At 38.9% G+C, this 25,044-nt stretch overlaps 1 protein-coding gene across 43 annotated transcripts in view; it reads right to left on the bottom strand.

The window, feature by feature from the left end:
* Positions 1 to 25,044, bottom strand: part of Rbfox1 (RNA binding fox-1 homolog 1) — a 2,027,889-nt gene that overhangs the window by 31,077 nt on the left and 1,971,768 nt on the right. For 25 of the 43 annotated variants that reach the window (XM_063226446.1, XM_063226468.1, XM_063226454.1 and 22 more), the window contains 3 exons: positions 22,683 to 22,815; positions 14,326 to 14,365; positions 3,148 to 3,212 (listed from right to left, as the gene is read on the bottom strand). In XM_063226446.1, coding sequence (XP_063082516.1) covers positions 3,148 to 3,212; positions 14,326 to 14,365; positions 22,683 to 22,815 — 238 coding nt within the window. Of the gene's footprint in view, positions 1 to 3,147; positions 3,213 to 7,990; positions 8,034 to 14,325; positions 14,366 to 22,682; positions 22,816 to 25,044 lie in introns of all 43 variants that reach the window. The other 18 variants (XM_063226464.1, XM_063226445.1, XM_063226453.1 and 15 more) reach the window with 2 other exon arrangements.

The following is a 25,044-nucleotide window of genomic DNA, read 5'->3' as shown; positions in this document are numbered from 1 at the left end:
ATTAGCTTTTCATAAATCAAAGTGAGGTTAAAAATAAGGATTTAGTGATATCAAAGGTTTATCAAATGTTTCCTAAACGCAAGAAAAAGATGTTCACCTATTCCCACTTATTGGGATAAGTCAATAAGATTGTAAAATTACCTAGTTCAGCTCCATCTTTTTCATTTGGGAAAATCTCTGCTCACACCAGATGGTCTTCATTCTGGAGGTCAACATTCAGGGACTCTCAGGGTGCTCCAAGATAATCATCAAGTGATCATTTAACCAGGAAGATGATGGGCAGGAAGTTGCAAGGTGCCCATTATGGACTTTCCGGGCTGTCCTGAGGTTACTGGAGTTCAGTATTTTCCAGAAGTCCCTGAATCTTTAATGTGATGAGGGCTTAATTTGTGCTGATAAAAGGTAAAATTCTACCAACTGGGGACATCAAATTTCTTTCCCTTTTAAGATGTCAAAAGAATGGATCTCATGATTACAGGAAATGTTCGTTGCAGTTTTTCTTTTGATCAAATTGACAACCTGTGAGCATTTCCAAAATAGTCTCAATTCCTGCTGACTTCCCTTCCTATTCTGAAGGCATTTCTTTTTGTTAAGAAGTTTATCTCTTTGTCTTCTGGAGGAAAGAAACTAAGATTCTGTGATATTATGCTTTGAAACTAATTTATCAAGTTGTTGCCTTGGTATACATTGTAGATACTTGGCATCTTTAATATGGATTCAAAAGCTGCTAATTTCACATTTTCTTCCAAATGCATCTATTGATATAAGGATCTTCCTTCTCTGAGCTTGCTTACTAAGAATAAAAGCAAGCACCACCATAGAGAGCCTTGATAAATCAAACCAGAAATATCATTTTAGAGATTGCTTTCTGGTAATTCACCTATTACTAGATTTACCTCAATGAATAATTCTATATGCGACAAGTATTTTGCTTACAATCAAGTTAAATAGGGCCAGTAATCAATTTCCACAGCAACCACGAAAACTTGATGTGCAAATGTCTCTAATGAACAACAAGAGGCCAATTACATGGACAAGAATATAGTTAGCTGATTTCTTCAACTGAAACTGTTATACTAAACTGGGAATTGCAGAGTTATTAAAGATTTATCAATCCAAGAATGAGGGCATTTTTTCCAATAGGATATGTTTTCAATGAGAAATCCTAATAATATTAAAATACAGATTTCACACATGTATTTGCATATGCATCACTTCAAAATGAAGAAAACTTTAACTGAATTTTAGAAGAATATGTGTGGAGATTGTTAGCCACTTAAGTCAACCTCAGAATTATATTAAACGTTTATTTTCTAGAATGTCTAGATTTATCTTATTGGAGGCAATTTGTAATTTTATAATTAACCTTTTTCAACTCAGAGATACACTTATACTGAAGAGCAAGATAAACATTCAAAGAAACAAATTCATTTAAGATTCTTATAATTATGCAGCAAGCTAAAGTTACTATGATTATAATTACATACAAGGCGAGTGTTTGAGAATTTAGCATCTAGAAATATTTTCATAAAAATAATTAGGGGTTGTAGCTGAACAACATTACAATTGAAAATGTGTGACTCTTCAGTGTGTGGAATTTAATAGCATTAAGCCTTTTCATTTGTAGAACGATGTTGAATGTTTCAAGAGTGTTGCCATTTTTATTAGCTTTATTATCTCTATTTTCCTAATCCAGTGTCAAAGTATATGGGACATAACAATTTACTTGAAATAGTTTGCATCTTGGAAACTGATTATGGGGTAAGTTTTGTGCTTATGACAATGTCTTCACGATGATTTTCGATTTCTTTGAAGGCTCCCTACTGTCTTGAGAACTTGGTATAGCTATCCATAAGAGAATAATACCTGCACACAACCAGATAGCAGCCTTAACTCTACCTGTCAACAAGCCATTTTTTTTTACAAGCATATCCACGTAATTTTCCAAGTGTAGGTATTAAAGTTCAGGGACTTATTTGGCATCATTAGCTTATAGAAAAATTCTGTAGCTATAATGGGTAACCACCCACTTTGTGAGAAATGGAATGGAACTGCTGGAAAAGCACACCACAGCAAAGTGAGAGAGAGAAATCCATCACCACAGGCCAGGTGAGAGAAGAGTGGCTGCCGACACCTCCCACCCAGGAGTGAAGCCCATTGACTGCTTACCTGTCTGACCCAGCATGCCTCAGCCACACATGCAAATTGTTATCATTATTTTATTCATGAAACATTTTTAAATTAAAGAAGTCATCACCAAAATAAGCACCCTCTATGACATTTGTGCATGCAGAGCATCTGAACATTCACATTTATGTCCTCAGAAAACAGAGCCAAGAGTTGCATTCAATATGGAAACACGCACTTTATTTTTTCAAGGCACCTACACAAAAATAGCTACGGCTTGCTGTTTCAGGAACCAAGTCATCTGTAAAGCTTGGGGACCTAAGTCACTCCCACACAACCATTCTGACTTTTACATTTCTCCAACCATACATCTGTTCTTTCTACTGCTACTTCTGATGTGTGGTGTGCATTGAAAATAAAAGGCAATTTATGTTTGTGGGATTCAACATCAGGCATTGCAAAAAAAGCAATAAATCTTATGAAATTCAGATACATTTTTCATTCTTTTGTTTTGAATTTTAAAATGCTTTCTTGTGTGTGAAAAGCTGTAGGAAGAGAAGGTGCTTGAAATGGAGGTAAATCTGCAGAATCATTCTATTTTTGCTTTTATGAATCAGATGAAACCATGGTCTTACATAGAAGACCATGACAATGCTGTGCAGGACTATGTGTGTGTTTGTGTGTGTGTGTCTGTGTGTGTGTGTGTGTGTGTGTGTGTGTGTGTGTGTGTGTGTAAGCAATGTATATGATCACAGGAATAGAGATTTGGAAAGAAACTACAGAAGGATAAAACACAGCCCCTCCTTTGTGTATTAGCACAGAAGGTGAGGAGTTTGGAGTGAACTAGGCTTACTCGTTCCTCCTGTTCTTGTGGCCTTATTTACCCCTTCACCATGGGACTCAGTGTTTGGGTTCTTCCTCCCCACTAGTCATGCATCTTCAGCAAGACCAGACAAGAATCTCCTGTCCCACCATGTTAATTTTCAAGTAGTTGTCAAGCACGAGTAGGAGGACCCTTACCTGTCACTGTAGGCGGCAGCAGTGGCAGGGGTAGGCTGGGCGTAGCGGTATGCAGCATAACCACCCTACAACACAAGGAGAAATTGAACTTAGGAATGCAGAGAAGCCTAAGGCAGGACAATAAGCAGTGAGACCACATCAAAACAGCAATTACCCAAGTCTACCAAGCTGAAGTTGAGGTTAATAAGAGCTTAGTACCAAAAGGAGAAGTACAAAACATACTGCAGAGAGAAAGGGTGGAAATCCAACCCCGCTGCATGTTAAGGGTTAGTGATCCTAAGCACCTCCCAGAGGAAGAACCCAGGTGTCCTTAGACGGAAACATACTTAAATGTTAATAGTAACTGTCTTGAACTGAGGAGGATTATATGGGATTATTAAAATACTCTTTATACTTTGCTGAACTTTCCAGATTTTCAAAATTGATTTATGCTTTACCTTTATTTATAGAATAGTAATTTAAAATTTATTTAAACGATCCTTAAAAATTGTGACCTTAAAAGTAATCTGTTCATGTCTTTTACATTTGTTAGAAAAATCAGGTAGCACTTTGAAAGTTTCTTAGTGATCATTTGCATTTGTAGCCATTTAATGTCTAATGTTATTGAAGACTTATTAGCTGTCAAAATGCTATATAATTATTATACAATTATTATAAACATGATGAGCATTTCTTAATGATTCCATCTTTTTGGCTGAAAATGCCACACTGCTTTGTATCACACAGACATGGATGTGGGATTTGTTTGGTGCAGAAAATATGATAAAGCCTTCTAATTTGTACATAAAATCATTAAGAGAGAAAAAAATCTAAAAAAATAATTAACATTTAGTTGTATGTACCAGTAATTGCAATTGTTCAATTAAGCAAGGAGGACCAGCAAATGTGCATATTCAAAAGGAATTGTGTTCAGTGGAGCATTGATTATCAAACTGTGAAAACAACAGAGCTCCTTGCTCAACAGACCACAGCGATATGTCAACCACCGTGGAATGATCTCAGCACAATTAACCAACAGGATCCAGTTTCCACTGATAACACAGGGACTATTCAGGATTAATTAGAATATACAGTCCCATAACCCTTGGAGGGAAGAATGTTTACTGTCACCGTAAAGGGGAATTTCAGGAGAGAAGACTGTTTCTGAGGGCATCTCACAACCAAATCATCAGTGCAGAAGGACTGGTGGCATTACATTTGGCTTTGCATACAGAAAGAAACTAAATAGAGGAGGAAGCAGATGAAGCAAGAATACTGTAAAATGCATCCTTCAAACATAGGTAAAATGATTTAGTAATTTCTTCCTATCATTCACTAGTTATAGTCAGAGTGAGTGTGCACAGCAATTTGAAATAACTGCTTTCTCCCTTCTTTAAAGTTTGTTCCTTAAATCTTGCTTGACAAGGGCATATCCAATATATTCTGACAGATAATCACCAGTAATTTGGAGCCAGTTTATAAGTTTTCAGTGTCCCTTAAAAAACAATGTGTGTGTTAAAAAAGAAAAAAACAAGGTCTTAACCAGACACCACCTGGTGTTCCAAACACCATGTTCTCTAATTAGGAATGGAAAAACTCATTAAATGTGCTGGGGAGTCATCAAACCAAAGGAGTTGTCATGCCAGCACTGAGCTCAAGTCACAGAATGATGGGCTGAGGAGAAATGAGGTCACCAAGTTTCTGGAGCTGTTCCTTTAATCTGCTTGCCATCGTCCTGGCTTTCATGAGGCCTACACAAAGATATAGGTTGCCAGGATGGATATTAAACTTCATGACACAGGGAGGGGTTGGAATCGACTTGCTGATCCTTAGGAGTCCTTATTTGCAACTGGCTGAAAACTTTGAGTGGAGAAAAAGGGCAGATGTATTTTTCCTTTCTCTCCCAGAAGAACTGAAAGGTATTTGTCTAGGTATTCACACAGATACCATGTAAAATATAATTGGGTAACCATGTATGTGGTCCCACCAAAGGTTTCTGGCAATGTCCCATAGGCAAACTTGTTTGAGATTTGAACTTTGCACATCTCCAACTTCAGCAGTAGTTTCAGTCAATAAAAGGTGGCAGGTCTGATGAAGGAGCAGAATGCTATAGGGCAAACAGAAAATAACTACAAAGAACCTCAGTGACCATGAGGTTGATATTTATTGTAGGTGTGTACACCTGGGTTTTTTCCGCATGGCAGATGAGGATTTGGAAATGGCTTCTGTTTGGTAGATTTACCTACGTCTTGGCCACTTAGAGAAAATAAATATGTATTGCTATAAGATGGGCACAAGTGGTTGATAGCCTGATATTTGTCTTTATTACTTAGGATTTTGTTTACAAGTATTCTTGATTCAAGAGTCAATAAAACAGTTTGCTAAAGTCCTTAGAGAAAGTGAGACATTTTACCCTGATCAGTGGTCTGATAGCTGTTCAGCAGACCATGCATTTATGTTTGAAATGTCTTCTACCTGGGCCATGCAACACCTTAGCCAACAGTCCTAAGTACATACTGCATGTCTGATATGTTGGTAATAAAATGAACTGAAATTTTAGTTCATTTGAATTAATTTGAGTTTAAGCATATATAGTCACATGGCCTGGTGGCTACAGTATTGGGCACTACACGTCTAAGTCATTCCTGAAACATAGTAATTGGGGAAAAATGGGTTAGGTGACTTCATAACTCCACCTCTCTATGTTATACTATCTTTCCTGTTATTTTTCTTTTGCATGAAATCCATATTAGGGGAATAACAGAGTTGTGTATTAACTCAGTGTATGTGTGCATGCAGTGTAAAATGATCAGAAATACAAATTGCTTTAATTTGCTTGTAACCAGTGACTCCGATCAATTTTATTGCTCTCTATTTTGCAGCTTGCCGAGGAGAGCCAGAGTTTCTGTGTGGCTCTGTGCCTGAAAAAGGAGCATTTTTCTATCTGAGGTCGCCAAACCCTGTTGATGTTTAGCCTGGCCCTCCCAGACATTAAGACAAAAATGTCTTTGACAAATAGGTTTTTCCAATCATAAAACCAAAGGGAAAGGTGGAAACAAATAACATACTTCTATATTTCTCACTCGTAAAACATACTCCTGCTTTCTCATGTTGGGCAGAAAATTTTAATATGACTATATAAAAATAAATTTTCCACAGCTGCTATGGATTTTGCTGCTGTCACCAACAAATATGGGCTTCAAAGAATCATACTTACATAGTCTAAAATGTTTCCTTTGTTATTGAGAGTGCTGGAAGTCCCTTGGAATAGTTAAAGGACTTCAACTGATGGTCTAATAAAGCTTCTTCAAAAGTGTGTTTGATAGGACATGAGAGGTGGCAGGAAAAGGAAAGGTCTGTAACCAAACAGGTTTGGGGAATTCTGGGTTAAACAAAATGAAACCCCATTGTGGGACTTCTTAAAATAACAGTGATTAAGACTGAAGATCTTGAAAGCATTTCAAACTACTTTCTTGATGAAGAACTGAAGTTTCACATTAGAACAGGCTTTTGGAAAGTGGAGATTCTAAAAGCCAGATATGAATTAGGAAGAGAGGAAAAGCCCACGGGTGCTGGTGGGAATGTGCTCATGGGTAGAAGTGTGACAGGAACGGGCTTGAGTGGGATCTCCTTTAGCATGGGTGCACAGGAGAGAGCAGCAGGCTTATCCGCAGAAGGAGGCTTCCTCCTTTTGAGAACAGCTACAAATCTGGCCCCACTTTGTTTAAAGAAGGTGTATTAGTTTGAAGATAACTCAAATTTCTGTACTGTGGTAACATTTACAAGAACATTTGAAGAATAAAAAAAAACTTCACTGTAAATTACAACTTCCTAGTTTATCAGCATTACACATACAGCTACTTTTGAAATGTGACAATAGAAGTGTAATTTCCTTGAAATGTAACCATTAATGTTGATCTCAGGGATTTTATTTTATGTTTTATTGACTTATTGTTTTGGTACTGGAGATCAAACTCACGACTCGCACTTGCCAGATCTCAGGAATTTTAACTACACTGTTTTCGCCTAGTCCAAGTACCTGCCCTTTGTCATATTCATGAGTTTTAAAAAATAAAATTGGATCAGCTCTCATGGTTTAAAAGCTACTGTGTTAATTGAACGTCACTGAATAAAAATAGGAGTTGCAGGTGATAGGGAAACTCATGTCACAAAACTCCCACTAATCATCTTCAGTTTGATATCTTTCATTTTACTTGACAGTTTTAACGTCAGTGATAGATGAAATTTGAGTACTTTCACCAGCAACAGATGTGTTGAAGCTTTTTATTAATTAGGAATTGCTTCAGCAGTGAGAAATAGGTGTGAAATAAATTTCTTATCAACTACAATGAAACCAGGGAGGATTGTGTTAGATATTAGCTGTGCAAACCTTTAACTCATGGACTATAAGGGCAGATTTTGGATTTTCCGATTCCAATCGACTCAGACAACCTATTAAAATATTGCGCAGAAAGTTGATTCAATTAAATGAAATCCTTTAATTCTTTTTGCTGAATTTATACTGATTGAATCCAGACACATTTAAGCCAAGAATTAATGGCCAAGCTTGACCTCCAGTTCAATACACTCATAATCTCGCAAAGCTCATGGCTATGGCTAACCAAGGTCTGTCATGGAAACAGCCCTGATACTTGAAAGCAAATGTTCCCATTCTACTCAGACATATCAAAATAAGATGACCATCTTTAATCCAGAAGAATTCACGTTAAAACTGGAAAATTCAGTTAAGTCCTTCCTCCTTCTATGTTAGCGTTCCCCTTCCCAGAATCATCTTGTTAGTAAGAATTTCACAGCAAACCCACAATCATAGTGATGAGTTTTTCTACCAGTCGAGATTTCCTACCTGCAGCAATTTATTGCCATACACAGGCTCTTGATACACTACTCTATAAAGAAACAGAAATGTAATGTTTTCAATGCAAAAATGAAATAAATAAAAGAAAATGCTTAAGTCAGACAGAAATTCCAGAGCAATTCATTTACAAGTTTGCTTTTCATTATTCACTAAGAATTGAGAGTGACCCACTAAATCCAAAGCAGAACAGACCTTGCCAAAGATTTGGAATTACAAATCTCTGTCTCTAAGATTATTATAAAAGGTGGAGAGAGAGTTCAGACTGTGCTGTTTATGTTCAAGATAATACCTGTGTTTATTTTAAAGAAGATAAAAAGATAATTTCATGGCTTCTCACCTTTCAAAGTATACCCCAGTAGTTTAAATTAACTGACTATTGAGAATTTATCTCATCTCCTGATTGGAATTCCCTGGCATATCTGAGGATTTAATTTGAATGCATAATTATTTAGGCAACAGAGACAACTGTACAGCAGCAAATGGAATATATCAGCACCTTTACCTGCTAACTTCAAATCACAACACAGTAAAACTACATTTCACAAACTCTTGAATCTCAGTGAAGCTACAAAAGCCCATTCTCGTTGATTCTCGTTGGCTTTTATCTACTTTTGAAGACCTACAATGTCACCAATGTTTTGGTTTTGTCGGTTTTGTTCTTTACTGTTTTGTTCAATTTTATTATAACTAATGATATAGGCATTCTTTTAGAGATAGCGGGAGGCATTATGGTAACCATTATTGATCACCTTGTATTATGTTTTTACATTATCTATTATGTCCACCCTTTTGACTTGACCGATTCTGTTCTGTTATGTCACATTTGGTTTTACTCTCTTCCAAAAAAGCAATAAGAACCGTGGGAGCAATGAAACTCAAAATGTGTAATAGTCATTGTACAAAAGAGAGGAAAAGAAAGTGCTCTAAACTATATAACTGCATGTATATTTAAGTGTATAAAATAGAAAATGATATCACAGAGTTTTATTGGATCAATGAACAGAACTGTTTGCAGTATCATTGTTGGAATGTCCACTTTACAAGCTTTAATTTTGTGACTTGAACAATTATTTCTAAGTTGACAATATGTAATCCATTAACTAGTGATTTCCTACTGTTCATTTTTTTTCTGTAAATCTGTATAACTTGTAAAAAAAAAGCTATTTTTGAAATGTGCTAGAAAACCTACACATGTGTATGTTTGTATTAAGGAGCTACTGCTAATACATATGTCCTTAACGTGTCATCACTCACTCAAATCTGATACTGACAAAGCTCGGTGGAACCCTCACACAGACTGGGAAACAATCTGAAAGTTATGCATAGGTGATTTTTCATGGAAATTGTTTGAATTTGAAGAGAATTTTCTAGTTCCCCAGAACAGACATCCAGGTCACTAGGTATTTTAAGGAATTTAAGGATCTGCCTTATAGATGTGTGTGTGTGTGCTGGTGATGGTTTTCTTAAATCATAAAACCTTTCTTACTAGCTAATTTTTCCCTTTAAATTACAACTTGAGCTCATGGAGCTCTCTGCCTAAGCCCTTGTATGTTCTTCCCCATTCTTACCCTTTATTTCAATTTAAGCCTATGTATTATTCTCCAGTGGCCTGCCGACTTGCTATACTTCTCATATTCTCTTCCCATTCCCCTTCCTTGTTTTTATTGCACCTCACTGTCAACAGTTTCAATCTGATGTTCAATTCCTGAATGTTGAACTCCATGGCCAGATCTGTTGGGCATCAAGCCTCAAGGTCAGGGAATATTTCTGGACAAACTGATTTTACTCTTTTTGGGAAAAATAATATTTCCTCTTAAGGTAATGAGATTACCCTCTTATTGGGCAGTGGAGGGAAAAAGATAACACAGACTAAAGTTGGTCCTCTTGTCTCTCACACAGCAAATGCTTCACTGGGAACATCATCATGGAAATAAAGATGGTTTGTATGTGGAGGATTCCTTTCTCCAGTGTCACTCATTTCCAAATCTACTGCACTGTATGTTCTTAAGCTCAAATATCAGTGAAATGAGGACTCTTTAAAGATCTATGCAGGGCATAGTAACGAGGATACAGACATAATTGTCTCACCATAATTTCAACTGGAAAACTACTATAACAGTATAAAAACGCACTGGGATCTTATTGTGCTATGTTCGCCCAGCAGTGCTAGTGGCTGCATATTTGCAAGTTTGGGGTGTTCCTGATAAAAGGAATGCAGCTCATATTTATTCTGTCTGTCTCTGTCTCTCTGTCTCCCCCCAGCCCCCCACATCCCTACCTCCTTCCTACATCCTATTGCCATTGCCCAGGTGATGGTTATCTTACCTCAGTTTCTACTGATAATTCTATCAAAATGCTTATAGCTCTATTATAATTTTCTTCTGCCCCTCTTTCCATTTTCAAGAGTTATCTTTGATCAAATACCATCTTCTTTGGTCTCTCCCTGAGAAGGGCAACCAACATGTATTATGATTAATCCATTAAACAACACTCATATTCCACTCCTTGGCCAATTTCTGGCCTTATGAGATTGACACCTTCACCTATGAATAGAGCAGATGGCTTTGCAAGTTGATTTAGCTCCTGGATTATGATTTTCAGTTTACATCAGCCTTACTATTAGTTCTTTCACTATACTCTTTAACTTGAGATACTTTTTAATTAAAATGAGTTTATGTAAAAGTACATCAAAGACAAATAATGGCTTTTCTTGAAGGTTTTATAAGGTAGTTATAAAAATTAAATTTCTATGTTTCTAAACCAAAGTGTGATGTACGTTCTGTTCTCAGGAAAAAGGGACTCATGAAATGACCTTGTTTAGCCCTCTTTTCTGCATCACTTCAGATGAGTAGCCACCTGCATTGTGTCTGTGCATCTTCACTGTGACCAGCAGGGCTGGCTTTTGAACAGGACTCAGTTCCTGAATGGGGTGGATGATTTTTCTTTGCCCTAGTTTTTGTATTACCTTCCAGCTCACAGGATCTCTTAAGACTACTCCCTCTGGCAATTTCAGGGCATCTATGATCATCTCTCCCTCTCTCCTCAATTTTGTCTTCTCTGCAAAGTTTCAGGTAAAAGAATAGGATCAATAGGAAGCTGCCACTTGCCCTTTGCAGAGCCCATTCGGATCTTTCAATCATACATGCTCTTCAGGACTAAGAAATGCCTGGAGGGTGGGGTCCAAAGCAGGTGGAGGGTAGAAAGACCTTGGAGAACAAAGGCAAAGGGAGGAGGTAGCAGGGAATGTGGACAAGAACAGTCCTTTCCTAGTGCTAGTGCAGTGTTGATGTCATCTTGGCCTGATAGGCTGTTAGGGTGGAAGATGATCTGAAGAGCAAGAAGCTGACAGTAACTTCTCTTGCTTAGAAGGAGCCAAAGCCAGAGTCTTATCACCTTTTTCAACACCATTAAAAATAAGGGGCTTAAATCTGTAAGAGGTGACTGATTCCTGTAAAACACACCCCAGAACCCCTCATACTTGCCCTAAATCTATTTGTTGTGCACTGATTTTATGAGATTGGAGGAATAAACCAGGTACTTTCTTTAAGCAAAATAGAACTTATGATAATTTTTAAGGATTTAACCAAACCTGTTTTAAAAATGGAGCCCTGGGGACATTTCTATATACACTTCTATCCTATTATTTCAAGGGAGGCAGTAGAGGGAATGACTTAAACATGTACATTCAAGATGGCAACATCCTAGCTAGGATGAATTTTGCTCCATAAATTGTAGTTTGGAGGAAATATTTCTATTCTTTCTTCCTGTAAAAAGAATGTAAGGTCATCCTTGAGCTTATTTGCTGAAGAGTGGGAAGTTTAGTGATCCAGATCACTACTACCCTGCATCCCCAGATCCTGGCAGCAAGAAAGCAAAGCTGTCATCTCATGCAGAGCAAGATGTTATAGAAAGTTCCAGAAAATTGCAGTGAACTCCTTGGAGACAGGAAAACCTGTGTTGGGCAAACAAAATTCTAATATCGTAATATATTTTTCTGTTTCCTTACTGCATATTTAGAATGGCATTCTGAAAAAAAATCTTAAAGTCTTTATAAAATGAGCAGTAGAAAATGAAATAAAATTGTTTTGGCTGATAGGGTTCACTTGAAAAGTAGGAGAGGAACAGTCTTCAAGTCCCAGGCCCTAGCCCAAGCTGAACTTCAAAAAAATCCCCTCTGAATGTACTTTACCTGGGGGTGCTATACCACTCAACCCAGTGGGCTTTGTTCAAATCTGATGAATTTGTGGGAAGTAAAGGCTCTAAATGTGTTCAAAGGACAACGGAAAATGCTGTTGGCTTCCTTCTGGAAGCTGAACTTCTCCATCTTGCTATGGAAGCTGGCACATTCTTGTCTTCCAAGTCCATCTTTGTTCTGTACCAGTCTTTCTCTGTGGGTTTTCAAATGTCCTCATTTCCTGTGCCAGTCAATACCCACATTCTTGGTCAATTATTCTGATACTGTCATTCTGTGTTTGTGAATGAGAGAGAGAGACAGGGAGAGAGAGACAGAGACAGAGACAGAGACAGAGAGACAGAGACAGAGAAAGAGACAGAGACAGAGACAGAGAGAGAGACAGAGAGAGAGACAGAGACAGAGACAGAGACAGAGAGAGAGAGAGAGAGCGCGCGCTCCCAGAACTCCTGCCTTAAGGCAGCTTCTAATTCCTATTATACCAGAATCTATACTGGTAACTAGGCAAACATACTAATTTGAAATGTGAATAGGAAAGCACAAATCAATCCATCATTTTTTACCATACAAAGAAACAGAGTCACAGTGAGGTGGCTACTCAATAATTGACAGCTAATTATAAGGTTTTTATTTCTGATTTTACCTGGACTCAGGAACACCCACTTCCCACCTTTCTCTTGGCAGATGTTGATGAAGGTAATTTTCTTTCCAGCAGATCCTCTATTTTCTCATCCCTTGTCTACACTTTTCCATTTTTCAAGCTCAAGCATATAATAATACTAAAGCTCCATATTTGATTATTCCAACTATCATCCTAACTTCTATGTTTGCACAGTCTACCCCAGGCTACAAGGAGGCTGCAGACATGGATTAAAGTTTGGGTCTGTTAGAGACCCAAGGATAAGGATGGGCTCCAAGCTGCCTTTCCTCACTTTCCTCCCATTGAGAATGGCGTGAACTGCAGACTAGAGAAGCACGATGTGAGAGGGAGTAGCTTAAGTCTGACAAAAAGACTCCTCGGGTAAAGAACATGCAATTCACTCTTTTTCTTACAGGAGGAAAAAACTTCACAGATGACAGTAAATATACAGAATACAATAATATTAGCATTCTACTAAGTCTGTCATTGATAGAGATTAATGCTACATTTCAAAATTGTAATTTAAATTCAAAAGGAATAAATTAAATAACCGGTGTCACTCTCATTTTCTAGTAAATGGCATCAATTTGATCAGAAATATGGTTTTATTTTTCTTTGTTATCTACTCTATAAAGTAACAAATATGATTTCACCGACTTATTTGAGGTTATTAGTTATTAAAAAAACATGACTTAGAAAATACCCTCAATGCTGTCCATTTATTTTAAATTGTGTTCATCTTGAGTTTTTGTGACATTAATGCCTGTATCATAATGTAGTAAAGCAAATTCATCCAGAGCAATGTAGGCAAGCTTAATTATGTAGGCAAGTCCTAATGATGAGGAATATCCTGCTTTTTTCTAAGGGAAAAAATGTTTAATAAGATGGAACCAGTTAGCAAACAACTCTAAGTCAGGTAACTCTTTCAGGAGAAATGAAAAGAATAAAAGGTTAAAAAGTAAAGACTTAGTGTTCCATCTACATACATTTTACTGGGGAAGGGAGGAATTGTTTCTTTCTAAAATTACCCCTATTTAGAGTGAAAGAGATTCTTCTAGAGCTATTGTGATAAATAAATAATTATAAGAAAAGCATCAAAAATATCAGCCATGAAAGTATCTTTTAACCCTCCACAGTTGGTAACTACAGCTGTTTAAATACTATATTGCAAACACTGAGACCAAACTGGAAGCCTTAGAGGCAATTTCTTTGGGGATGGGGTCTTTATTGCCACTTTCTTTTGGAGGAAGCCTAGTTGTATTTATCCCTGGTGTGGGATTACATTTATTCTGAAGTTGATCTGAAGAAGTCAATTCCCCTCAAATAGCAAAAGTGAGCCTCCCATGAGTATAGGAGCATAAATTCATCCACGTCCACTGAATTGTCTGAAAAAGAAATCTGATCACATTGCGTGGAGAAATTCACAGCAAACTTGTAAAATGAATGACTCTGGGAGGTAACAAGACAGCATGCACGTTAATGAATACTTACATAAATGTCTGCACCATAAAATCCATCCTGGTAAACAACACTGCAGGGTGCACACACAAAGAGAAACATCCATATTAGTGCGTTTCCCCATGCAGACACGCCAACCCTGCAGGGCCAGGTTAGTCTGGGCACAAGGTCCAAGACACAGGGACCCAGGAGAGTTCTCACACCAATTAAGGAGGTTGGAGACAACATCAGTTCATAAAACCAGGAGAATAAGGTCCCAGAATCAGGTCGTTCTGCTGGGTACCAAGTTTCTCCCTCTTGGGAGAGGCTGAAGAAATGCACAACTTTGAAGTGCATGGAACATTAAAATGTATCTCTATCAGCCTAGATGGACATGAGAGTCTTAAAATGATCAGAGTTTGCAGTTACACCACAGAGCTCCCCCCTAAAAATCACAAAACATCTGTTTATAAATAGGCTTGGGAGGGGAGAGGCAGAGTTTTGCATTTTCAATATGGGCTACAACAGAAGGGCCTTACTGTAGTGGGGTAACCCAAATGGTGTTAGAAATTCTTTCCGTATTATTTTGTGCTGTAGTCTTATCTGGTAATTCTATGAATCGCTCTTTTATGGTACATGTAGAAAAATATTATTATATGTATGCATAAACATGTGCATGAAAAATATACATGGATGTATATGTATTTGTGCATTAGTATGCACACGTGTAGGAAGCATATGTGTGTGTTCTTGTCTATATCATATGCTGTACATAAACACACTTACATGTGTGTGATTGTGTCTGTGTAAGTGCATGTGTGTAATATATGTACTTATGTGTGAAGGTGCAGGCTTGTTCATGCAATTATACTCACACTAAACAAAGCTTACTTCATGAAAGTAACAAACTCAACCTCACAGCAGATCTGTGCTCACTGCCCGTATAATAGATCATCCCAGAGAGACATATTTCCACGAGGTAAGGGAGAGACTTTTTCAGAAGTGTCTTAGAACCATTACCTTGAGTGAAACATCCAGGGAAAGTAGCTCACAGCTGTGTGATCATGGGACTGGCTTAAATTTCCTAAGCATAAAAAGTACACTGCACAACTTACAGACTTTTATGAGGATCACTAGATAACCTTTAGTATAAAAATGTGTGTTTCTAAATGCATGTTTTTAGAAAGACGGTAGTTACCATGAATAACCTTCCCTAAGATGTTTCTGTGAAGTTTCCAGATGATTTATGATTCTGGCAAAGGCCCAATGAGTCCCATTGTTGAGTAAAGCTGGGTTTGATACCAAGTGATTCAGCAGCATAGTGAACCACACGTAAGCAGAGCACTGTGAGCCAAGGGAGGGCACTTTACAACACACTCACACATGCACACAGCAGTAACACTGGCTTGCTGGAGAACACTGTAGTGTGTGTTTCTCAGAGCTGTTCGGACATGATCGACTAAATCCCAAGGGCCATTGTCCTTCAAGTGTGGCAGGGATTTCATGCGCTGAGGAGGCTGGTAGGAAGAGTGTTGGGCTGTTGTTTGTTTTTGATCTGGGAGGACTACAGTTCCAAGGGCACTTGTCAACGGCAATCCAAGATGCTGAAATGTGCAGTGTCCCGAGCTAGGCTTTGAATTTCAACATTTCTAGTAGAAAATGGTAGGGTTTTCCGGGAGTCAGAAGGCAGGGTCAACTTCTGCCAATAGCACTTAGAGCAGATCTTATGGGACAGGAAAGCAACCAATATTTACTTTGGACCCCAACCATAGAAATGATGGTTTAGCCACATTGAGACAGCTTTTGTCCCGTTCTGTTAGGCTACCATGCCTTTGCTCAAGTGATCCCTAGTGCCTCTTTTCTCCCATAAACCTCACCCTAAAGCAGACAGAACCCATTCAAGGGCCAAGGAAAACACTTGGGTGTTTGGGTCACATTTTTGCTCCAGTTGATAGCTCTATGCTTGAGACAAAAATTACTGAGTTTCATTCACTCATTTACTGTGAAACAGGAGAAGAGGTAAGTGTCCGTGTCAAGGTACATGTATGCCTGCATGTATAGGACTTAGTGAGATAATATTTGCAGTGTGTGAAGCAGCCTGCTTAGCACTACAGGCTCAAATGTCACCTTCTTTGTGATCCAATGCCAATCTGAAGATGAGTTATTTCTCCAATCTGCAAACACCAATTTCAGTTTCTCAGACCTGTCAATTTTCACCTTAAATTAAAAGTTTTTGTGCATGTTACTCATTTTTCATAAAAGAGACACTCAATTCCTTATTCAAAATTTTATCTCACTTGATGCCTGACATATTATACCAAGAGGACATGCAATAACTATCTGTTGACTGACCAGCTCCCATATTTTTCTGAAGTTGAACATCTGGAGGTAGCAGAAGGTGACATGGAGTCATTTTTAAGCTGGGTGAAGTGGTGCACACTGTAATCCTAGCTATGAGGGAGACAGGAGGATTACAAATTTGAGCCTAGCCTGGACAACTCAGGGAGAATCTGTGTTAAAATACGAAGGATGAGGAGTACAGCTCAGTGTAGAACTCTTCACTTGACATGTGTGAGATGCCTGGATCAATTCCTGGTACTATCACAAAAAAAAAAAAAAAAAAAAAAAAAAGAGACAGTCATTTCCTTGTCTTATCTGGGAAGAGCCCAATAATGGATAAGGAAAGAGGAAAGAAACTTTAGAGTCTTGCTTGATTTTCAGCACCAGGTGCTGTTGTTATTGGAGGAGAGGAAGAAGAGTAATATTCAAACACAGAGCCTTCATTTAGGAGACATATATAAGAGAGTAGGTAGAAAAAAATGCAGGTGTGAATAAACATAATTTTAAACAAACACTAACATATGTTTAAATATGGGAGGCAGTGCCTTTTCATAAGGATTTGTAGGGTTGTACTCCATCTTTCTCTGCTTCAGCAAAGTCAAATCTGAGTCTTGGGTGCTCTTCTCTGGGGCACAAGGTGGAAACCAGGTGTGGAGCCACCTAAGTGGCTAAGGCTGATCTCTCACTGATACTCCTTTTCTCCAGGACAAGTCATTGTACACTGTGGCCAGTCCTGTATCTCCAGTCAAGCTCAGCTGTAACAATATCCAGAAGTGGAAAAGATCATACTCTGCTGTTTATCTTTGAGAAGACTTCACCCAGTTGGCTAACCTGATTTCCATGCTGTTCTCTCCATCATGGGCCTTGAACTTATTGTAGGGGCTCTCACATTTCAAATTTATGAGACACAGAGCCAAAGAGGAACTGTTGCTTAGCTTCCTCATTTTGATGAGATCATACAAACTGAATATGAGTCCCATATCTTTGCAATTGAAAGGTTGGCTCTACACTCCCCACTGTGTTAAGCTCAGAGAATAAGCCTTCTCCCTCCCCACTGAACCTGCCTGTGGAGCTCACAGGGAGTGGAGCACAGTCCAAAAGCCATGAACATAAATGTAAAGTTACAGCAGCAATATTTGTCGCAGAAGAGAGGAACGAGGCACCCTGGATGAGGAATGGAAGCGAGCAGGGCTAGCAACAGAGATGAGGAGGGCTGATCAAGTAACAAAAATCTCAAAGCTGAGAAGAGAAGGAGGAAGAGCAGGCTGGGCAAAAGCACAGCTGACCTGAGTCTCACTCGCAGTAAGGTACCTGGCTTCTCAGAGGGCCTGGGGGATGGGCATCATTTCTACTTTAGATTAGATTCTTCAGAAGATTTAGATTTTTCAGAAACCCACCAGAATGTGGGGGCTTTGCAGAGAAAGTAAGTATGCTAACTGTTGTTATTAACCACAACCAGAAGAGATGGCTCATTTTCACCAAGTACAACTTAATGGTTTTGAGCAAAATAAGAATGTGAGTGATCCATCCTTATAATAACTGTGGAAAATAAGGAGCCAATTTGGTCATAAGCAGAGTAAAAGGAAGCCACTAAGTGGGGCTGCCAGTTTTGCTGAAAGGCTGTATGTTTTTCTGTTACTAGTCACAGCACAAGCTCCATTACTGGGAATATTTGTATTACAGAATATTTGCCATAGGTCAGTCCCTGGTGTATGCACTCTGCATACATCATCTCACAATGCCCCATGCTGTGTATAAGACTACCATCACCTCTTTAGACACAAAGAAGTAGAAACAAAGAGAGCTAGTGTTGATTTAGCTGGGATCTGAGATCAGGTCCTTGGGCCGCACAACCCACACTCTTAACTACAGGCCACGGAGAGATGGTCAAACCGGAACATGCATCAGAATCACCTGGAAGACTTATTGAGACACAGATGGCTGGGCACCAGTCCCAGTCCAGAGGTTCAATAGATCTGGATAAAGGAAAGGGTTCTAAGAATTTTCATTTCTAATAAGAAACAGGTGATATTGATGTTGCTGTTGGTTCAAGGACTGAAAGAACACTGCTGTACCCCCAAAATGTTATTTTATCTTTGGAACAAAACTAAAGGTCAGATGCCTAATTACCATTCCAAAAGTGTTGCTGGGTAGAAGAAACTATTTACCCAAACTCTTATGCTTATTTCCAAAAATGCATCCAAAAACTGTAAATGTTTCATCGAACAGGTGTACTTAAAATATCAGATACGTAGAGAAAGAAGGACAAAGGTCCTTGTCTAGGATGCGGTTATAAGTAGATTACAGCTCAGTCACAAGAGAAGGGAGTTGCTGCCATGCATCGAAGTGAGGTCCTATTTTAATGCAGAGATGGTATGTCTAGCCATGCAAAGGTAATTGTATTGCTTGTCAATCACGTTGGGATTGCAATATGCTTTTGCCAGAACATAATGCAAATGCACATCTCATTTTCTCAGAAAAGTAATAGCAGTAGTTAAACATTTGGGTGAATGCAAGCAGAGAATGATTGCACCATGGCAAATGAGTTTACTTTTAAAAAAGAAAAAGGAAAAATGAAGGCATAGTGTACCCCAAACTATACAATCTGTTTTTGTCATATAATATATATCAACCAAAACATATTTTTGTAGGAAAGGCTGTTTAAGACTTCACTACCTGCTGCCCCTTCCAACTACAAAATAAATTAAATTTTTGACTGTGTTCAAATATATCTGTGTTTGAATGGATATCAGGTGGATTCATGAACTCACTCATACTCAGATATTCATGTAGGATTGTGTTTGCTTGTACACAAATGTTTTCCCCTAGGGAAACACATAATTTTAACCAAACCATTCAAGGCATCTGTGAAGCTACTGCCCCCAAGGCCTGCTAAAACTCCTGTAGACACTGCTTTCTAGCTCATCACATGTCCCATTTAACTAATGTTGGTTGGCTCAGTCTGGGGCTTTTTACTTGTCCCTATGATACCTCCAACATCCTCAGCAAAGTCTCTGCTCCAAGAACAACAATCACATCTGATGTCCCAAGAGCTTTCTATTTAGGAATTTAACACAAACTAGAATAGGAACACTTTATAACTTATGTCTTTTACCTGCTGGGAAGGCAGGGGATAGATGAAGAAAAGGGCATCCTTACTGAATTCTGTGTCTGACTACTGTGATGATAGGTACTTCCGAGGTTTAACCAGAACTCCAAAAGGATAGCCTTGGGGTATTATTTTTAAATCTCCCCAAGGGAGAAAAATGTTGAAGTCACACTGGGATCTGGTATACATGGCGAATTTTGGGCTGGAGTTTTGACAACCTAGTTTCCTTTGGATACTTCATGAAGAACGCATTGACAGATGTCCAAACTGATGACAATAAGAAAAATAAATTCTTCTTCAATAAATGTAGATTGCTGAGTGACATCTTACCAAAAGGTGGAGATTACTGGGTGAGGGAGAGCATTGCTAGGCAAGGCTATATCTTAGTAATTCTGGAAGCAGCTGGCCTTCAGTATATTCCTCATTTCTTTACTTCTGGCATGTCTGGTATAAAAACTCACACTGGGATAAAGACATTTCCTTGGTGCTCACACCCTATAGTATCATCTATCATGGTTTTTTAAAAAAAAAATATTAGCATATATGTTCTTCCTTCCCCAACCAGAAAAAAATTCTTTGTTCTTCTTATCTTCGTTGCACAGCAGAGCTTAAAGCATGGTAGACGTTGAGTATGGGATGCTGAGCTGAACTGTGATGGAGTAAAGATATCAGTGAAACATGCAAATCTTTTTCCAAAGGACTTTCGAGACAGAGGCTACAGGAAGTCCACACACTCTCTCGACTAGCTGAATTTTCTTCTTTTGGGTCACCATTTTGTTCTTACAGATTTTTGTAGACAAGAGTTGCCCCTCACTACCAGTCCTTCTGTCCCTCTTCTAGCAGTTTGTTGAGAATTCTATCTTCTCAATATTGAGTGAGATTCCATCCCTAAGAATATCAGCAAAGAGGCACAATCCACCAGATTGATGAGGAATAATACTGGAATGTTAAAATTGCATCCTATCCCAAGTAATCTCAAGCACACTTCATACCAGTTAGAAATGGTTGTGTGTCTCCCCAGTGGATGTGGCATTAATTAGTTATGCATGGTTATTCCCGGCGAAGAGCACATTCATTATAAGTTAGTAAATTTCAATTTTATAGCAGGTGTGTTATGTTGAGATTTTTATAAATTTTTCATGTGAGGATAAGCTATATAATTTTACTTTATTATTTTTTCCATTCAATACTGACTGTATATATGTAACAGAAAAACTACAATTACTGAGTACCTAGATAAGACATCAATTTTGAGACAAAATAATATGGTACAAACATGTAATTTTGCATTTATAGCTTATGAATCTTGCTTTTAGTAAGTTACATGAGCCAAGAGAGTAACTTAGATTTTTCCTTTCATAACTCCTGGTGTGACTTTGGGAATCACGAATCTTTATTTCTGCACTTGTGGATCTATGAAATGGACTCAATATTCTGGGAGCTGAGGTAAAGATTATATGATCAATGATTTCTTACATCACATGGTCTAACACATAAGACTTAGCGCGTACAGATACATTTGGCAGAGGGCAGAGAAAATTCAGGGCCACTGCATTCTTTGTTTCCTGCTATCCACAGTGTTTCTGCTGTTGTTTTCTCCTCTAAGACGCTCACTGTCAACCCAACAAAGGATCCTGGGTTTTGTCTTATTCCTCTGCCTTTATCACCTTCTCCTGATGATTTCACCTACTTTCATTTCTCCGTACTCTCAATGTTGCTTCACTGTCTTTATTTCTGAAACATTTCAAATGCTCTATTTAGGAATGGGTGTTATATGAATAAATAATGAAAACAAGCTCATTTCCCTTTGTCCTCAGTATAATAGAGAGAGATCTAAGCTAATTCTGGTTTCCTAAAAGATTTATTAGCAACAAAGCTTTTAAGAAAATGCATTTAACCCACTTCACACTGTCCTAAATGCAACCATACTCTCACAGATTGGAAAGTAAGTCACTGGCTAGGAACGGTTGTTTGTATCAGGCTTTCTTGGGGAGAAATGAATTTTCCAAACAGCAAGGTTTCTCCCCAGCAGCCTGATAACCCTGTGATGGAGGGACTGTCCTATAAACTGCAGGGTGCTCAGTAGTTTCCCAGGACCATACCCAATAGTTATTACTGCTGCTTATTTCCTACCATGGCAAACAAACATGTCTTTAGAGTTCATAAATGTCCCCTACTCTAAGGGGCTACTAGCTTAGAGGCATCTCTCCCTTCTTGACCCCAGAGGAACATGAACTTTCTAGAAAGATTACTAACAGAAGAGTAAACATAGTAGTTATCAAGATTTTCTCCATTAAATCAGTATCTTTTTTTTTTTTTTTTCCTCAGCACTGGTCACCATTCCTTGACAGTCCCTTGGCAATATGCAGAAGGACCCAGTGTGCATTAAGGAACAAATCAATTTGTGTTTTCTTAGCAGAAGAGAAAGGGAGCTCATTCTACTTTAGCAAATGCAACTAAAAAGACAGATTAATTACAGTTTCATCAAACTCTCAAATGTCTACATTTGACTCAATACCTAATTTTCTCAGGCAAAGGTTCATAAACCTGGGAGCACAAGATGTGGTTGGGGAGGGGAGTAAGACCACCCCAGTGATTTTTATGTATGAAAAATCTCAAGTCCCTTTGAATTAAAAGGGTAAATGTGGTCCAACCTCCTTAATAACCAGATGTTTGCAATCATCGAAAATACATCTTTGGTTGTAACCATTTCTCTGTTCTCCAGCATTCAGTCTCAAAGAGAATTTACATAACATCATGTGACATGTAGAATGCTTAAAGGCACCAACCATGACAGGACAAATTACTCTCATTTTTCAATACTCTTTGCAAGGTGCTCCGCTGCAGGCGCGTCGGGCTGCATGCTGGGGTGCTTCTGGGGAGGAGGGGCTGGGTCAAGATCATCATGCTGGCAAACACTCCGTGCCTGGGGGAGGGATTTTATGCTAGGCGGCCCACTTACCCTCCATAAGCCGGAATCGGAGGCGGGGGCGCCGCGGCCCTGAAGGTGTTATACACGGCGCGGCCACGGCCTCGCAGGTGCGCCCCTCTATAGGCGGCTGCTGCAGTGGCAGCTGGATACGGAAAGCCAGGCACTGTGGGAAAGAGGAGAGAGCGGAGCAACTGTGAGACGTCCGGTTGCATGCACTGCCATCGAGGGGACCATCTTCTGAACGCTTGTGCCTGTAGAGCCAAGGCAAGACCCCCTTAGCTCCCACCCCAAGGATCAGGAGACAAAAAGCAAAGGACAGCAGAGCTGAGGCCAAGGAAAATTTTTGGGGAGGAGGAGTGAGGACAGTGGTTCCTCTGCCCACAAGAATATGGCCATTGACAAACATTTACAAGTAATTTTTACTACCATGAGATAAATCCACTGCATTAATTTACATTCCAAAGAAAGTAGATTGCAAACTGTATGTGCAATATCTCTCAACCTCTTTATATATGTATATGCATTTACTTATGCATATACACATTTCTGAGTGTGCAGTATACATTTGTGCATATGCATCTATAAATACAACTATGCATATGAACATGTGCATATATATACTTATATCTATGTGCATATACATATATGTGCATATTTGTACAGATATTTATAAATATATATCCACATTACTAGTAATTATCTTTGGAGCTGAAATGTGTAATAGCTCACCCTTTCTTTATAGCTTTCCCTTTATCCCATTTTTTAAAATTTTCTATATTTTGCTTTATGCCATATAAAGAAGAAGCTTATCAGAAGATTTAATTGAAGTATTCCTACAGGCACAAGTATATGGGATTCTCATAAGTGCACAAATCACTTGTGCCCCCCTAGAATAGATGGGTAACAACATGTCACAATCTCCTCAGCCTCCTATGCAGCTTTTGAAAGCATAAACAGCCAGGCATGGTGAGACACACCCATAACCCAGTACTCTTAGAGGCTAAAACAAGAAAGTTACCGGTTTGAGTCAAAACTGAGCAATTTAGCATCTTAGTGAGACCCTGTCCCAGAATTAAAAAATAAAAATAAAAATAAACAGACACAGGCATCCTAAACAAAGAAATGCAGGAACAAGGTCTTGGGATTCCTTTCCTGGAAGAAGTCTGTAAAATGTGGTGAGTAGTCAAGGGGTGACTTGAGCTTGACTAGTTCTTGAGACCCCTGAAATCTCATTCAGGGGCGTCTTCCGCCCTAGGCACTCAGGTGGAACTCATCAGGCAGCCACTCGAGCCAGTGCTGGAGCTGCCTCCTGGTCCTCTGGGCACAGTCCTTGCTGTGCTCGTTATGACCTGTCCCCGCTCACTTCGCAGCAGGCAGTGATTCCCAAACCACATTCCATACAAGATGTATGTTCTTGGGAAAGGGCATTTGGGAAGCTACTATGAGAATTACAGTAACATCTCAGGAAGCCTGCAGTGAAGGAAGCTCAACTTTCTCAGCTTTCTGTAAAACACCGAACCTCTCATAGAGTGTTATAGCTCATATTGTGCTATAATCTTTAACCTGTGTACATATGTCATCTTCAAGAGTAGAAGCATCCCACCCTTGGTCTTCCAAGCACTTTCAGGGTCCCACCCAGGCATGCTCATACACAGGTCAAGGTGCGGCTTAGGAAAAGAGCCAAAAAGACAAAAGACACTGGAAGGAAAAAAATGTGTGCCTAAGAAGTCGGGAATCAGTAGTTGCTTCCCAGGAAGTGACAGTGAACATCAGTATCAGAATGGACGGAAATTTGTGCCTCCATGGGCCTGGGGAGAGAGAGAGTGAAGTTTCCCACAGTAGCCATTCTCAACAACACACCGCTTCTGCCCTGGGAAAAAACCCTTGACCTTCATGAAAAACCACCTGGGTATGACGATCTGAAATTCTTTGAGTGGTGAACAGATACTACTGCATCTTTCTCTTGCAAAAGTGGTAAATTGTTAGGATCACAGATCCCAGCCAGAATGATTGCATCTTTCTATTTGTATCTGGGAAGACCATAAAAGTTATTTTTAACCTTTTATTATTACTGTTAAAAACAAATCGTGCAGTTTTAGTTAATGCTCCTTGCCAGCCTCCAGCACCTGATCTTCTTGGATGGCATTTCCAGAGGCATGTTGGGCATTGTGGCAAAGTATGGGCCTCTACGGAGAAAATGAGTAAATCCTAACATCACGAGAGACCGTCAGGAATGAGATAGAAGCTTCTGCAAGGCTGGAGAAAAAAAAGTGAGTGGGAAAGGACTGACTCCAAATCTCTTTTGCCACAGTTCAAATATTAAGTTTTCCTAGGAACACCCTGGATTTTGAAATAAAGGAAACGAAGAAGGCACAATCTGGCAGAGCAGCTG

Source organism: Cavia porcellus, unplaced genomic scaffold, assembly GCF_034190915.1.
Source record: "Cavia porcellus strain 051 isolate PalLab524CR breed Dunkin Hartley unplaced genomic scaffold, mCavPor4.1 scaffold_16, whole genome shotgun sequence".
Taxonomy (NCBI): Eukaryota; Metazoa; Chordata; class Mammalia; order Rodentia; family Caviidae; genus Cavia; species Cavia porcellus.
The sequence above is the reverse complement of the archived record's forward strand: the minus strand, read 5'-3'. Positions and strand labels throughout refer to the sequence as shown.